Here is a 14502-nt window from a genome sequence, read left to right as displayed (position 1 = left end):
TCATTGGGTGGTCGAGTGGACTCCACTGCACTGGACTAGCAGAGGGAATCTCATGGGTTTGCTCCCGTTGAGTGCCCACATCTCAACTGGACATGGTGGATAAGAGGCCCTACCTGCCTTCCCAAAGGAGTCCCCAGGCACACATTGATGAGGTTTGCCTTTTAATGAGTTTTATCACACACACACCCTTCCTTCCCTCTGTCTCCTCCTTCCTATGAATGGGCCAGGCCTCCTTGGGGTCACCAAGGGCAGGCAGGCCCTTCTGCTTTCTCAAAAATGTTTCAGGAAAAGGAGCTGAAAATGAGTTGGGAAAATCACAGCTTCCAGAGCCCCACTCGTGGGCTGACCACACAGCCCCACGTGACCATGCCGTGGCAGCTCGGCAGGAAGAATCCCAGGCCAGGGACAGGTTGTCGCCTCCTTCACTCCAGAGGTTTTTCTATCTCAAGCGAGACAGGTCGACACTGTTATGTACCTAGAGGATGCATTTAACCTGCCTCCCAACTGCACAGCATGCAGCGAGGGGTCTCCCACAGAGCTCCAGCTGCTGGACTTCAAGCCCTGGAAGGAGCAGCCTGGATAGGATGCTGGAAGAGAATGGGCATCTTATTCTTTGTGCTACTTCCAGCACCTAGAACAGCGCCTGCCACGTAGTAGGTGCTCAGTAAGTATCTGTTGGCAGGACGAATGCCAGGTATCAAGTATTCTCCCTCTCCAAGGACGTCAGAGTAATAACCAAGCACCAGCGTGGAGACTGTGGAATGTAGAGCAGACGTGAGGAAGGACTTTCTGAAACCGTGTTCACTGTCTGTGTGTTCCCGGTACTGCTATGGAGGCGATTCCAACTCAGTGATCCCATGGGGCCGAAATTGAACCTCTCCAGGGGCCTTCCTGGAGGTGATGGGTTGGGCTGCTAACCCTAGGTCAGCAGTTCAAAACCACCGTCCACTCCACACAAGAAAGACGGAGCTTTCTACTCTCGGAAAGAGTGACCATCTCAGAAACCCCGAGGGGCCGTTCTGCCCGGTGCTGTCAGCTCCCTGTGAGTCGGCGTGGACTTGATGCCAGGAGTTTACGTTGTTTTGAGTGGGGCTTGTTTCGCTGGTATCTTCCTGGGGGCAGGAGGCCAGCTCTTTCTCCTGCAGAGGGAGGCAAACACCGCCAACCTTGCAGTGAGCAGCTGAGCACTTGCCCGTGTGAGCCACCCTGGCCCCTCCAGTTCAGAGTACACTTAGCGAAGATGAAGGGGGCGCCCCGTGTGGGTGGGGAGCGACAGAGATGGGTGGGTGAGACCCAAGATGTTTCCTGATGGTGCTAGAAGGCAGGGGATGGTGGGGAGGGTTGTCTGAATTTACGAGGTAAAATGGAACAAGGTCTGCTCAGCAGGGGGAAGGGACGTGTCTGATGTCTGAGCAAGGCCTGCGAGCGCAAGTTAGGCTCCCAAGGCGGGCAGGGGAATGCCAGCCAAGAGACTCGCATGGCAATGATCTCAGGGGCACCGCTAGGAACCACAGCGCCGATGCTCACTGGGCAGGTGCAGTACAGCCCCTTCCCACCCAGTCGGTTCTGAGGCAAGGAGGCCCTTGCGGGTCAGCTGTCAAAGGACACCTGTGCCTCATAAGCTTTCATTGGACTCTCCTTCAAGGGGTGACGGATGGGCTTTGGGGTCGTAGTTGAGCGCAATGACCATGCGCACCACGCAGGGACTCCGTAACTGTGTGACCTCACTCTGCAGCAACCCGCGTGGAGCGCGTTCTTTGTCCCTTTCACAGCTAAGGAAACTGAGACTCGGGCAATCAAGCAAAGGCCACCCCTGCAAGTGCCAGAATCGGGACCCGGGCACCAGCGCGGGGAGCAGGCACCCCACGGGCAGGAGTGTGGGGGAGGACACAGGGCGTGGAGCCAGAGTATGCACTTCACAGGCCCCTCGGGACCCCCTGATCAGGGCTCTGTCCCTGGGGAACTGCTGGGTTCTCCAGGAGCGCGGGCCCCGTGGTCCAGCACATCCCGGAAGATCCCGCTGGCCACAGCAGCTGAGGGGAGAGCTGTCGGCAGACAGACCAGTTAGGCAACTGTTGCGTAGCCCAGATTGATGAGGGGCCTGAATGGGGCAGGAGGCATCTGGTGGGGGGTAACTAGACATGGTAGGGGCTGTGTGTGGAGGAGGGCTTGGCTTGGCTTGGCTGATGAGGGTCAAAGGGAGGGGGAGGGACTGACAACAGCTGGCAGGTGTTCAGTGCTGCCCAGACCCAAGGAAGAGGAGGAGGAAGCAGGTCAGAAACAAGAGGCGTGTCCTTTTGAGCATGTGGTTTGCGGTGGGAGCTGGGGTCGTGGGGTGAGAGCTGGGGAGGTGCCTGTGGAAACAGGAGGTGGATGCGGCGCTGCTGTGGCTGTGACAGTGACTCCCGCAGCCTGGGCTCCCCTGCCTGCTGTACTGCAAGAGACCCCAGTTCTCATGCCTCTGAGATTTTCCTTGCTTCCTTTTGCCTTTGGGGGGTGGGGGAGGGCACAGGGTGTATTTGAGTGGCTGACCTAAGTCATCAGCGGTTTTTTAAACCCTCGTGCCACTTTGTGGTGCCTCTCGAAGATAGATTGTGGTACTGACCGCCCCACCTTGACAAACACGACTAAACCGGTGAATTGTAACTCAGTGTCGTGGAGCCTCAGTGGCTCAACTGAGGGAGTTCTCTTTGCGATGTCTTCTTGGCCAGTCCTCCAGGGGGGCCAGGGGGGCAGGGGTGACCACCATCTATCTCCTCATTTCCAAACCCCTCAGAAGGCATGAGACAAGCCGAAGAGGAAAGGGCACCCCCACCCCCACACCTGCCAGATTGAGCGGGAGCTCATAGTAGCCCCAGGGCCCCATTCAGCCCTGCGGTCATTCTGGGAGGACACTTTCCCCTATGACATGGGGCTCTGTCAGGGAAGAGGACTTCGTTCACCAAGGTCAGGAGGAGCAGAGCCAAGACTTGAACCCAGGCCTGACAGCACAGTGCCTTTTTCTCTGCCACACCAGACCCCGAGTCAGAACTGAGCACCCATCAGCCCTTCTCTCCCGCCTTCCCGAGTCCATTCTGTCTACGTTTGCTTTCCCCAGCTTTGGAGATATTAAGTGAAGGCAGATGGGCCCAGAGCACGCTGACGAACACTCCCATAATGCTCATGGAGTTTGCGTGACATCAGCGTCACAAGATGTTGCCAAGACTCATCAAGCTGGACTTTGTCTCTCTCTCTCTCTCACGCACACACGCATGCACGCACACCCTGGGCCATTAGGGACGGCAGCTGGGGGTCCAGAGATCACTCATCCAAGGGTGTTCCTTCCTGGCTGTGAACTTGGAATAGATGCGCACGTCAATAGCACACTGCGTCGAAGGAGTTTTCTCACCTTCACATGGGAAGTCCGTTGGGTCAGGAGCTTGTAGTGGATGGAAAGCCAAAAGTCACTCAGCCTCATTGCCATCAAGCCGATGCTGGCTCATGACGCACCCCCCGCGCCCCCACCCCCCCGGTTCAGAATAGAGCTGTGTTCCGAGAGGGTGGTCAACCATTGGTTTTTGTAAGTAGACCCCCCAGGCGGGTAACACCATGCTAAATGGGAAGATCGGGCCCCGTGGGATTGCCACACAGGGTGCCCTCTCTCAGTCCGACAATGCACCTGCTGTGGCCAGGTCCCCCACCGGGGCAGGGGATTCACCAGCAAGGGCTTGGAATAAGGCCAGCCGGCCCCCGGCTAGACGGTTGGGAGAGACGCACGGCCCTTTGTCTTCTTGGTGCCAGGATTTTAGGGACTTCACAGATCTGGCCCAGCTCTGTCACATAAAGATAAGTGGAGATTGGGAAAGGTGAATGAATCTGTGCATGGCCCTCGCCTCTGGGCTTCCCAGCGGCCTGTGCACAGCCAGCTGGTTCCCAGGTGGGAAAGGGAGGGAGTGGCTGCAGCTGTCCCCGGCTCTCTGGCCGTACTTCACAGGCGGCAGCTGGAGCCAAGTGGGGCCAATTGGACTCTTCAACTGGAGACGACAATGCCTGGCAGGCGTCCCTGAGCGGCACAGGTGCTGACGCGCTTGGCACCTCACCAGCCAGAGGCACCTTGGAAGAAAGCCCTGGTGGTCCCGTAATGAAAGGTTCCCTTTGAGAACCCTCTGGACCACACTTCCCCTCGGACCGGCACAGGGCTGCCAGGAGTGCGGCAGCAGCAATGTCTGTCACAGTCTGACAAGCTGGGGGGACCTGACAGGGGATCTGATCGCTCTCGTCAGTTTTCTTCCCCTCAAACGGGAGCGTGATCGTACCTCGTGCATAGGAGTTGCTTTGCATAGTCAATAAGATGTTGTTGGCGGCTGCAACGATTAATGACGATTGCCATAGGGATCATTCCGCCCTGGGCAATGGGTGGAGGGAGCCCCCTGCCAGGCTTCCCCCTCACTGACACAGCGACATCATCCTGCTCACTTGTATGACATCACAGGCCCGTGCAGGTGCAGGGGCTGGGACCTCACCTGGCTCTTGGAGGCTCAGGACATACCGCAGCCTCTTCTCCACATAATTGGCTGCTTTGCTTTGTCCGTCAGATCCTGCCACCTGAAACCCTGCACCGACCTTTTGGGGTGATTTCTTGATGAGGAGGTCATCTCCTTGGGCGGCGGGGCCCCCTGTGCGTTTCCAAGCCACACTTCCCGCCCAGGGTGGCGAAAGAAAGAGCCCTCTGTCCCCTGAGCCCGACTGTCCAAGGTGACTCACCCCTTGTTATAGATTTCTACACTCCTCTCCTTGCCATTTCCCAGTTTTCCCAGTCCCCGTCGGCTAGTTCCTCCTGGCTTTGCTGGCATCCTTGGGAGTGAGGTTACCAATGGGGCCGTTTGAGCCCGGGCAGGTGTGAGCCCTCTCTGGCTCCCTGAGGAGCTAGCCGGGCCCTGCCTGTGTGCTCTGCCACACCGCTCCATCATTGTTGCCAGTGGAATTCCTGGACCAGCTCCAGGGACAGGCTCCTGGTCGCCTGGTCCTACCTGCAGACCCCGTGACGCTCACCTTCTTCCTGTTCTGTTCTTACCCTGAAGTCAGCAGAGTCACTTGGCCATCAAGGGTGGTGCTATGGGTTCGGCGTGGGGCTGCTAACTAGAAGGTTGGTGGTTTGGGCCCTCCAGCTGCCCTGCAGAAGAAGGTTGAGGCTGTCTGCTCCCATAAAGATGTAGGCTTGGAAACCCTGTATAGTGTGTGTAAGAGTCGGATTCGACTCGACGGCAGTGGGTTTGGGTTTCACCAAAGTCTCTGGAAAGACTGATGCGATTGTACCGCATTGCATTTGTGTTACACAGTTAAGTTCCTGCCGTATTTGCTGATAGACTCTGGAATGTCATTTATAATCCCTGGTTTCTCAGTGAGCCACTGGCGTATGCTTTCCTGGGTCCATGGCTGCCAACCCCTCCCCGCCACCTCCATCTTCAGCTGCAGGATTCTGAAAGGGGGATCCTTCAGGAAGGTAGCTGGCTCCCATCCCAGTTGGGAGCAAGGTTCTCTTTGCTAAGTTAGTAAGGCCATGATCAGCATGGGGTGTGCTTTGAGCCAGTCACTTTGGGGAGCTAAAGAAAGGCAGTCAGGCAGAGAGCGGGGCCTGCAGACAGGGGGACAAACAGAGGTCCCGGAGCTGAGAAGAGACAGGGAGGGCCCTTCCCCCAGAGCACAGAGAGAGAACCTTCCGTTGCCTCCTGAACTGGGGAAACCCATTTGCTACCATCACCTCCTGGTGACGTTTCTGCGATGCAGCCCTGTAAGTACAGGGCTTTAGGGTTTACAGCACATGTTTGGGGGGGGTTGGGGTCAAGGACAGGGAGGACACAGTTCAATTCATAACCGCATGTAACCCCCATTCTGGGCCTATAACACACGAATGCTCACAAAGCAAGGCCGACCCCCTGAAACATGATGGAGACCCGAGCACCCCAGTTGGCTCGGTAAGACCTTCAAACGGAGCTCAGCGGAGAGAGCAGATGTCTCCCCAACCGCCAGCGGGTCACTGATGTCAGGAGAGAGGGGAGCCCAGGGTGGGAAGAAGTGGGCTCTGGAGGGGAGCGTGAAGGCCCAGAGAGGAACTTTTCTTCTCCGGTTAGGAATGCGGACCCAGCACCCCTTATCTGTAGAAAAGAGTGGCCTGGCAAACCTTATTCCTGAAACGCCTTTATGGTTTTGACAGCTGAGCAGTGGGGAAGGTAAGGGGGTGGTGTGGTGTGGTGTGTGTGTGTGTGTAACCTGGATGACCCCTGGAAGGTATCGCCTCCTTAGTTGTACTTGAGCAAAGGACACCATGTAGCCTAGGAGCTGCGATTCTCCTGAGAGTATGAAAACGGGGCCTAATGGGGATCCGCTTGCTCAGGCAGTGCATGGCAGGCCTCTTAGAGGTGGGCCGAGCACCCCAAGTCTCTTTTTGATGTTACTTGGGTTCCTGGCCAGCAGAGGCCCAGAGGGAATTAGGTGGTACCAGCAAAGTCGGCACATGAACATCCCTGAGACCCCTTCTGCCTCTGGGCGGGGGTGCTCGCGCTCACTCTAGGTGGACAATGACAAACAGCCTTTTCCAGCCATCTGTCCAGGGGAAACCCTCAGAGCCACGCCCCCAAAGGCCGGCCCTCCTGCACAGAGCCTGTTGCGCCCCAGGAAAAAGCCGCATGGGGAAGATGCGTGTGTTCGGCCTTCCTGCCCCGGAGCCCACCCATCTGACCCAGGGCTCTGTGATTGTGGGGTGTTGAGGGTTGTTGGGTCCGTGCTGACTCGGGTTTCTGGCTGCTTGTCATCATCCCAGGAGTGGATGGCTGGCTCTTTTTCCTACGCAGCCTCTGATGGATTTGAACCATCAACCTCTCCGTGGCTAGCGGTGCCCTTGACCGCTGCACCACCAGAGCTCATTCCAGGATGCCCGAGGACAGAGTCTTTAGGCAGGAGGGCCCCTCTGGCCCAGGCCTGCTCTGAAGCGTGTGTGGTGTTCCTCCTTGCCGAGCCCACAGGAAAATCGTCAGCGTGACCGTTGGATCATTCCAGATTTGCTTCTTCCCCCAGAGCCAGAGCGCCTCTGTCCTCACCCTGCAGAAAAGAGGACAGGGACCCTCACAGTCCACGTGGTAGGGTTTGCCGGGGGTCCCGTGCAGTGGGCATGCTGGTTCAACAGCCTGGGGTAACCTGCATGTGGCCTGGCCTCTCTGGCTTCTCTGCACTCTGGTTTTAGCAAGTCATTCTAGCTTCCTTCCTCCTCAGAATGCTGTGGCTGTATTTCCAGAAAGTGCCGGTCCGGTCCGGTAACACGAGGCCACAGTAGGTCATCTGTTGGCCGGCTTCAGGGCGTGCGGCCTGGGCAGCAGAGCGCTGCGCTCCAGGCAGTGGTGGGCTTGGTTGGCACTCGCAGCCTTGGGACTCTTCCTTGTCTTTGAACTTGAGCTTTGTGAGAGAAGCCCAAGGGGGCAGTGCAGTGTGTGCTGGCCTTCGGCAGTGGCATCTCTCCACCCTCCCTGGGTGGGTCAGGTCCCTGCCAGGCCTTGCCCCTCACAGGGATGTGAACAGAGAGGTGAAGTCACACGTGTGCACGCCCTCCAGCGTCCCGGGACAGGACAAGTGGAGGCTGGCCCCATCCCAGGCTGGCAGCCTGTTCATAACTTGCTCGGTGCATGGTGACGCAGGGGTGAGCCTCTCCCCTCCCCCAGCCCAGGTATCTGTTGGTATGTCCTGGGGTGGCGGTTGCAGCACCCTGGGCTACCTGTCTCTCCGGACTGGCCTCGCTAGGGTGGCTCCTGGGTCACCTGAATACTTACCTCCTGTGTCACCGAGGTCCCCAACACTTACAAGGGGCTGCACTCACCCGCCCCCCCCCACCCCGAGTCTCCCTTGGATGAAAGGAGATTGAGGAAAATCAAATGTGAACACACAAGCCCACCACCATCGAGTCCATGCCGACTCACAGCGACCAGACAGGACAGGGGAGGACTGCCCCTGTGGGTTTCTGAGCCTGTCACCCTTCACAGGCTTGGGAAGCCTCAGAGAGGCCGGTGATTTTGAACTGCCGACCTTGTAGGCAGCAGCCCAGTGCATACCCACTGTGCCAACAGAGCCCACACAGAGTTTCCGGAAACCCGGGAGATGGCAACCGGCAACGGAGAACCCTGCCAATAGTCCCGGAGTGAGCCCACAGGAGAAAGGAGTTTCGTGTGGGCACTTTGGATGGTGCTCTTTGCTGGCCATTTGAGCAAGAGGGTCCCACCGACCGAGACCTAGCCAGCCCTGTCTGCTGGTGGCCTGGTTAACCTTCCCAGTCTCTGCCTCTCGGAGGCCTCACCTGGGATCTCTCCAGAAGGCCCAATGGACTCTGACCTCTGCTCTCTCCTCCCCCTCAGGTGTTTTCCTAGCTGTGTGCCAGGCCCTGGAGAACACCACGTCTTCCCTGAGCGGTGAGTCCACCCCCTTCCCGATGTGCTTGTGGAGCAGGGGGGCCTGGGGAGGGGAGAAGACCCTGGCTGTTGTGTGGAGCTGAGCTCTGCCCTGGACCTTGAAGAGCCTCATGTGCACCCTGTGGTCCCCAGAGGCTGAAAGAGCTCTTGCTGGGATGTCTTCCCCATAGGCCTTTGGGGGTGGGAGTGGGGCCTCCTTCTCCCGTCTCTCACCAGTGGGTCAGATGGATTGGTATGAACAAGCCAGTCAGGAAACGGAGCCCAGGGCCCCAGCACCTGGTCTGGCCCCACTTTCTAGCTCACAGAGTAATTCATAAGGAATCCAGATCCCTGAACCCTGTTGTCGGCTTCTGCCTGGTGAGCTTTGTTTAGATCTTTTCTGCTTTGAAATGTGTAGTGGTAATCTCCTCGGTGTGGTTGTTTTCACTCTAAAGGGCCTTTAGCAATAATTTGGAAGTAGAGGCACAGAGCTGTATGTGATGGTGGTACTGCAGTGAAGCAGCCACCATGGCCGTGGCCACAACCACAGCCTCCAGTCTTTGTCTACGCGTGTGGATATTTGTGTAGGAGGAAGTTGTTTTAATTTCTGCTTTGTGTAAAACTTGAGTTGGAGGGTGGTGATTGTGTGTGGGTGTTTATCCATGTCATTGGAATGTTTTGAAATTTATCTATTCAAAATGTCAGGATGCTCCACTCAAGTGAGCCTGCATAGCTGAATGAGACACTCCCCCCACATACACACACACACTGAGCACTTAAGAGGAGTTGGCTATGTGTGTGTCTCCACTGCATCTTCAGGTCCAGAAGCACCTGCCTTCTCTGGGCTGGATGCTTTGCTTGGGCGTATTTCCTGGTGCTGTCTGCATCCGAAATGCAGGAGTCTGCCCGTTGCCCTATCCCCTGTGAACCTGGAGTGTGTCTCACTGGCTACACACTCACGCACGCACGCACGCACGCACGCTCTGTGATTTCAGTAACCCTCATCTCTGTCCCCTAGTTATTTCACAGAGGTCCCCGGGATGTTTCTTATGTACCCATAAATTCTCTAATCAACCCCCCAGAGCCCCAGTACTTGTGTTCTTCTCTCCTTCCACTGGGTACTGCTGCTTCTGCAGCCCACAGCCTCCCCGTGGCCCTGTTATCTTGGATGTACTTTGGTGGTCCAAGACATGAACAGAAACGCCTCTCTTTCTCTGTTACACTTTCTTGGGTCTAAAGGTGTGTGTCTGTCTGTCCTGAAGCAGTGTTTCTGGGATCCAAGGTCTACCGGAGTTTCCATAAAGCCTCTTTCCCCTTTTAACCATGGAGGGCTCAGATGTGAACACATAGGGGCGTATAGTCTACCACCTTTGTCTCACGTACTTTGGACATGTTGTCAGGAGGACGCCATGCTTGATAAGGTAGAGGGCCCCCCCAAGGAGATAGATGGACCCAGTGGCTGCAACAGTGAGTTCAAGCACAGGCCCGATGGTGTGTGTGGCTCAGGACGGGGCAGGGTGTCCTTCTGTGGTGCAGAGGATTGCTATGAGCTGGCACTGATTCGATGGCACCTGACAGCCTTCTCAAAAAGGAAAAAAAGACTGTCCTTGTTGTAACGAGGAGCCCCGTCTGCTCCTTCTTTCCTTTCTCAGCGTCTCCTCTGAGAATGCCCGTGGCATCAGAAAGCATCTTTCGGAGAGTGAAAAGAAAGGGGATGAAGTCTCCCGCTCCTGACTTTTCAGGAGCATTCGGGTTGTACTTCTTCAAGATGGATTTGTTCATTGTTCTGGCAGTCTGGGGTCTACAGTGTTCTTCCCCAACACCATGCCATATTAATTCTGCTCCACTCTTTTTCTGATACATCGTCCAACTATTATGCAGCAATTGAAAGTACCATGGCTTGGGTCAAGTGCACCTGGGTCCTCAAAGTAGTATCTCTGCTTTGCGACGCTTTAAAGAGATGTTTTTGAGGCAAGTTTGACTTCATGACTACGGCGTTCATGGGCATTGATCGTGGATCTAAGTAGAATGAAATCCTTAAACAACTGCTATTTTTTCTTCATTTACCATGATGTGGCTAACCAGTCCACTTCAGAGGATTTCTGGTTTCCTTAAGTTGAGATATAGTCTGTACTGAAGGCTCTGGTCTTTGATCTTTATCAGTAGGTGTTTCAAGTTCTCTCCGCTTTCAGCAAGCAAATTTGCATCGTCTGCATGTCACGGGTTATTAGCAAGCCTTCTTCTAATTTTGATGACATGCTCTTGTCCAGCCTCTCCTATTCTTTGCTCAGCATACAGATTGAGTAAGTATGGTGAAAAGAGTAAACCCTGACGTGCCCCTTTTCTGATTTTAAATCACCATGCATCAACTTGTTCTTTGCGAGGAACTGCTCCTTGGTCTATGGATAAGTTGTGCATGAGCACCATGAACTGTTCTGGAATTTCCATTTTTTGCGGTATCACACATTCTTTGTAACAATTCACACAGTTGATTACCTTTGCACAGTCAGTGAGACAGGTAAGCATCTTGATGCTATTTTCTGCATTAAGCTAAGGTTTGTCTGATATCCGCAATGCAATGTCTTATTCCATGTCCCAAATCCAGCTAAAGTTTCAGACAGTTAGTTCTTCCCTAATGATGGACTGCTGTAACTGTTTCTGAGTTATTTTCAGCAAAATGTCCCTTGTTTGTGATGGTCGTGGTATTGTTTCATAATGTCTCCATCCATCTGGGTCACTTTTCTTCAGCAGAGGCACATGTATGGATCTCCTTCAGTCAGGTGGCCAGGGAGTGGTCGTCCAGACTTCTTGGAATTGATGAGTGAGTGTTGGTTGAAATATCTCAATTGATATTCTGTCGGTTCCTGCAGCATTGTTTTTCACCAGTGCCTTGAGGGAGGGTTGAGCTTGTTCCTTCAACACCATCGATTCTTGATCACATGCTGTCTCCTGAACTGCTTGAATGTCGATCGCCTCTCAGTACAGTGACTCTGTGTATTCCATTCATAGAATCCCTCAACATTGTAATTCAAGGTTTAAGGTTTTGTTTCAGCTCTTTCAGCTTGAGAAATGTCTAATGTGTTCTTCCCTTTGGCTTTCTACCTTAAGGTCTTTGCACAGGTTTCGAGAATATTTTGTCTTCTTGAGCCACACTTGGAAATCTTCTGTTCAGCTCTTTTACTTCATGGCTTTCTTTCCTCTACGCTATTCTACCTTCAAGAACAAGCTGCAGAATCTCTTCTGACATTGACTTTGGTCATTTCTTTCTTTCATGGTCCTTTCTTTCTTTTTAAATGACCTTTTGTTTTTGTCATTGATGATGCCCTGGTTGTCATCCCACAATGGATCTGGCCTTCAGTCATTAAAGTTCACTGTGCCAAATCTGCCCTTGAGATGGTCTTTGAATACAGGGGGTAGATACTCAAGGTTGTACTTTGGCTCACTTTCATTTCCTGCAGCTTCAGCTTGGACTTCCATGTGAACAATTGGTGCTTTGCTGTGTCGTTGACTTCTAGCCTTGTTCTGAGTGATAGTAGTAAGCTTCTCCATCATCTCTTTCCATAGATACAGTTGGTTTGATTGCTCAGTGCTCCATTTAGTAAGGTCTACTTGTATTATTACTTGTCTACATTGTGGAAATAAAGGGTATTTGCCATAAATAGGCTGTTGGTCCTGCAACATTCTATCATGTGTCTCCATCGTCATTCCTATCACCAAGGCCACATTTTTCAACTACTAATCTTTTTCTGTTGTTGTTTCCAACTATCCGATTCTAATCACCAGTAATTATCAAGGCACCCTGATTGCATGTATGATCAATTCAGTTGATAACACTCTTTACTTTAATAGATTCATCTTTGACATTAGTGGTTGGTGTTTAATTTTAATACTTATTGTATTAACTGGTTTTCCGTGTAGGTATATAGGTATTTCCTGATCACTGACAATCTTGTACTTCAGGAGAGATCTTGAAATGTTCTCTCTGATGATAAATACACCAGTCCTCTCTCAGTTGCCATTCTTGTCACAAACCATAAGACTGCTCCACTCAACGTGGCCAGTACCAGTCCATTAAGCTCCCTGTGCCTAGGATATTGATCATTATGAATGCTGCTTCAGTTTTTATGCATTCCAATTTTCTTATATTCAGACTTTCCACATTCCATATTCCAGTGATTCATAGAAGCTTGCAGCTGTTTCAGCTCAGTTTGAATCATGCCATATCATCAAATGAAGGTCCTGAAAACTACTCCATCCATGCCAGGAAGAGTGACTCTTCTTTGGGCAGGCCGCTCTTCCTCAGTTGGGTTTTCAGTGCCTTCCAACGTACCTGCTCAAATTCCAGTGCTGTGTATCAGACCATGTCCTGCCACTGTGCACATATTTTTAATGTCCAGTGTGTTCCGTTGTAACTCACCGGACCGTTTTCCTAGTCGGGCTTTGTGTGGAAGCTCTGCCGAGCTGTCCATCATGGCTGGTCGCGTTGGTGTTTGAACCATCAGTCGACACTTCCAGCCTCACGGCAAGCCTCTGTCCCCTGTGGTGCAGCAAACCGGCTGATGAGCGGGCACAGCCAAGACAAGAATAGTGAAACCACTTCCCATAGACCCATCACCACCTTCAGCAGTGATCATTTTTCATCGATCTTTTCCCCCACCATCATTAACCCCCCCTGGACTGGGGTCTTTTGAAGCAAAGACCATCTCACGTATGAATATTTCTTATGTATGTCTAATAGATAAGGACTGTAAAAGATATAAACGGAGGGAGGGGAACAAAAAAAGAGGACCTGATGCAAGGGGCTTAAGTGGAGAGCAAATGCTTTGAGAGTGATTAGGGCAAAGAATGTACGAATGTGCTTTATACAATTGATGTATGTATATGTGTGGATTGTGATAAGAGTTGTATGAGCCCCTAATAAAATGTTTTTTAAAGAAGATATAACCATAGTTTCACTTACATACCAACAAAAATAACAACCATCCCATTTCCTCTGATACGAAGGCTTGATGTGCTGCCTTCCATTTCATGGCGCTTCATTTTAATGTGCATTTACTGTAGGGTTTCCTGCTTGCGTTTCCTCTCAGCGAATGCAGTTTTCACCAGATGTAACGCATCTCCGACCTTCTTCCACCTCCGTGTCTCTCCCAATCCCATATGCACTGAATGGTGGTGGGCCCACTTGCTCAACGCCAGGCCTGTGCGTGTGGACATGAAGATGGGGAGTGGCGGTCTCTTGAAGAGTTGATGGCCATGAGGAGCTGTCATGGTTAGAAAGCGGGTTTGGATGTGCTCTGGGCGTTTGCAGTGGAGCAGGGCTATAGGAACACTCGGCGTGGCCTCTGCACAGCCTCTGCACAATGTAATGGGTAGCATTGGAGAGGGAAGGAAGCTGCCTGTGCCAATCAAGGGTGGTGTAAGGGCGCCAGGGGGCTGACCCATGCGGCTTTCTTCTGCTTTTCGGGAAAAAAGAACAAAGACCATGCTCTCACTGCTTCACAATTGCCTTTAAACCCCTCTCACTAAGCTCTTGTTGGTTTCTTCTTCTGAACGCCCTGTATCTCAGGTGCCCAAATACAGAGGGTAAGAGGATGCCAGACACATAGGAAACTGGCACTATGGACAAAAGTACGTGCTTCTCAGACACCAGCTTGGGGGGGGGGGCTGGAAGGATTGAGTGCCACGGCTTGAGGTGAGGCATTCTGGGGTTAGGCCTAGTTTCGTCTCAGTTCTGCCAGGCCCCCGTGCTTGCACATTATTTTATCTGGCTCCTGTTTGGATCTGAGTTTCCTTCTATCTTGGACTTGCATCAGGAATGACTTGTATGTTTGGGTCACATGATCCCTTAGATGGATGGGTGGAGCTGTGCTGACAAGGATTATAAGGTTGGTAAAAAATACCACAGTGATCAATTGGTAATGCCTGCCGTGGGCTCACGGGTGGGGGGGGGGGAGGTGGCAGCATGACTATTCTTGGAGCTAGGTGCTATTTTACACTCGGATTCTGGTATTTGTGTTGCTGGGGCTGTTTGAAACCGTGAGTCTTGTCAGTGCTTGCCTCGGGGAGCCCGCCACACAGGTGGAAAGAGGGC

General features: G+C 53.1%; 1 protein-coding gene across 1 annotated transcript in view; it reads left to right on the top strand.

Moving 5' to 3' along the window:
• TGFA (transforming growth factor alpha) overlaps positions 1-14502 on the top strand; it is a 97727-nt gene that overhangs the window by 26954 nt on the left and 56271 nt on the right. Inside the window, exon 2 of the mRNA XM_075536050.1 lies at positions 8379-8432. Within this exon, the coding sequence (XP_075392165.1) occupies positions 8379-8432 (54 nt within the window). The remainder of the gene's footprint in view (positions 1-8378; positions 8433-14502) is intronic.

The sequence above is a fragment of the Tenrec ecaudatus genome, chromosome 17 (genome assembly GCF_050624435.1).
Source record: "Tenrec ecaudatus isolate mTenEca1 chromosome 17, mTenEca1.hap1, whole genome shotgun sequence".
NCBI classification, from domain to species: domain Eukaryota; kingdom Metazoa; phylum Chordata; class Mammalia; order Afrosoricida; family Tenrecidae; genus Tenrec; species Tenrec ecaudatus.
Note: the sequence above shows the minus strand (reverse complement) of the source record. Positions and strands in the feature narration are given on the sequence as shown.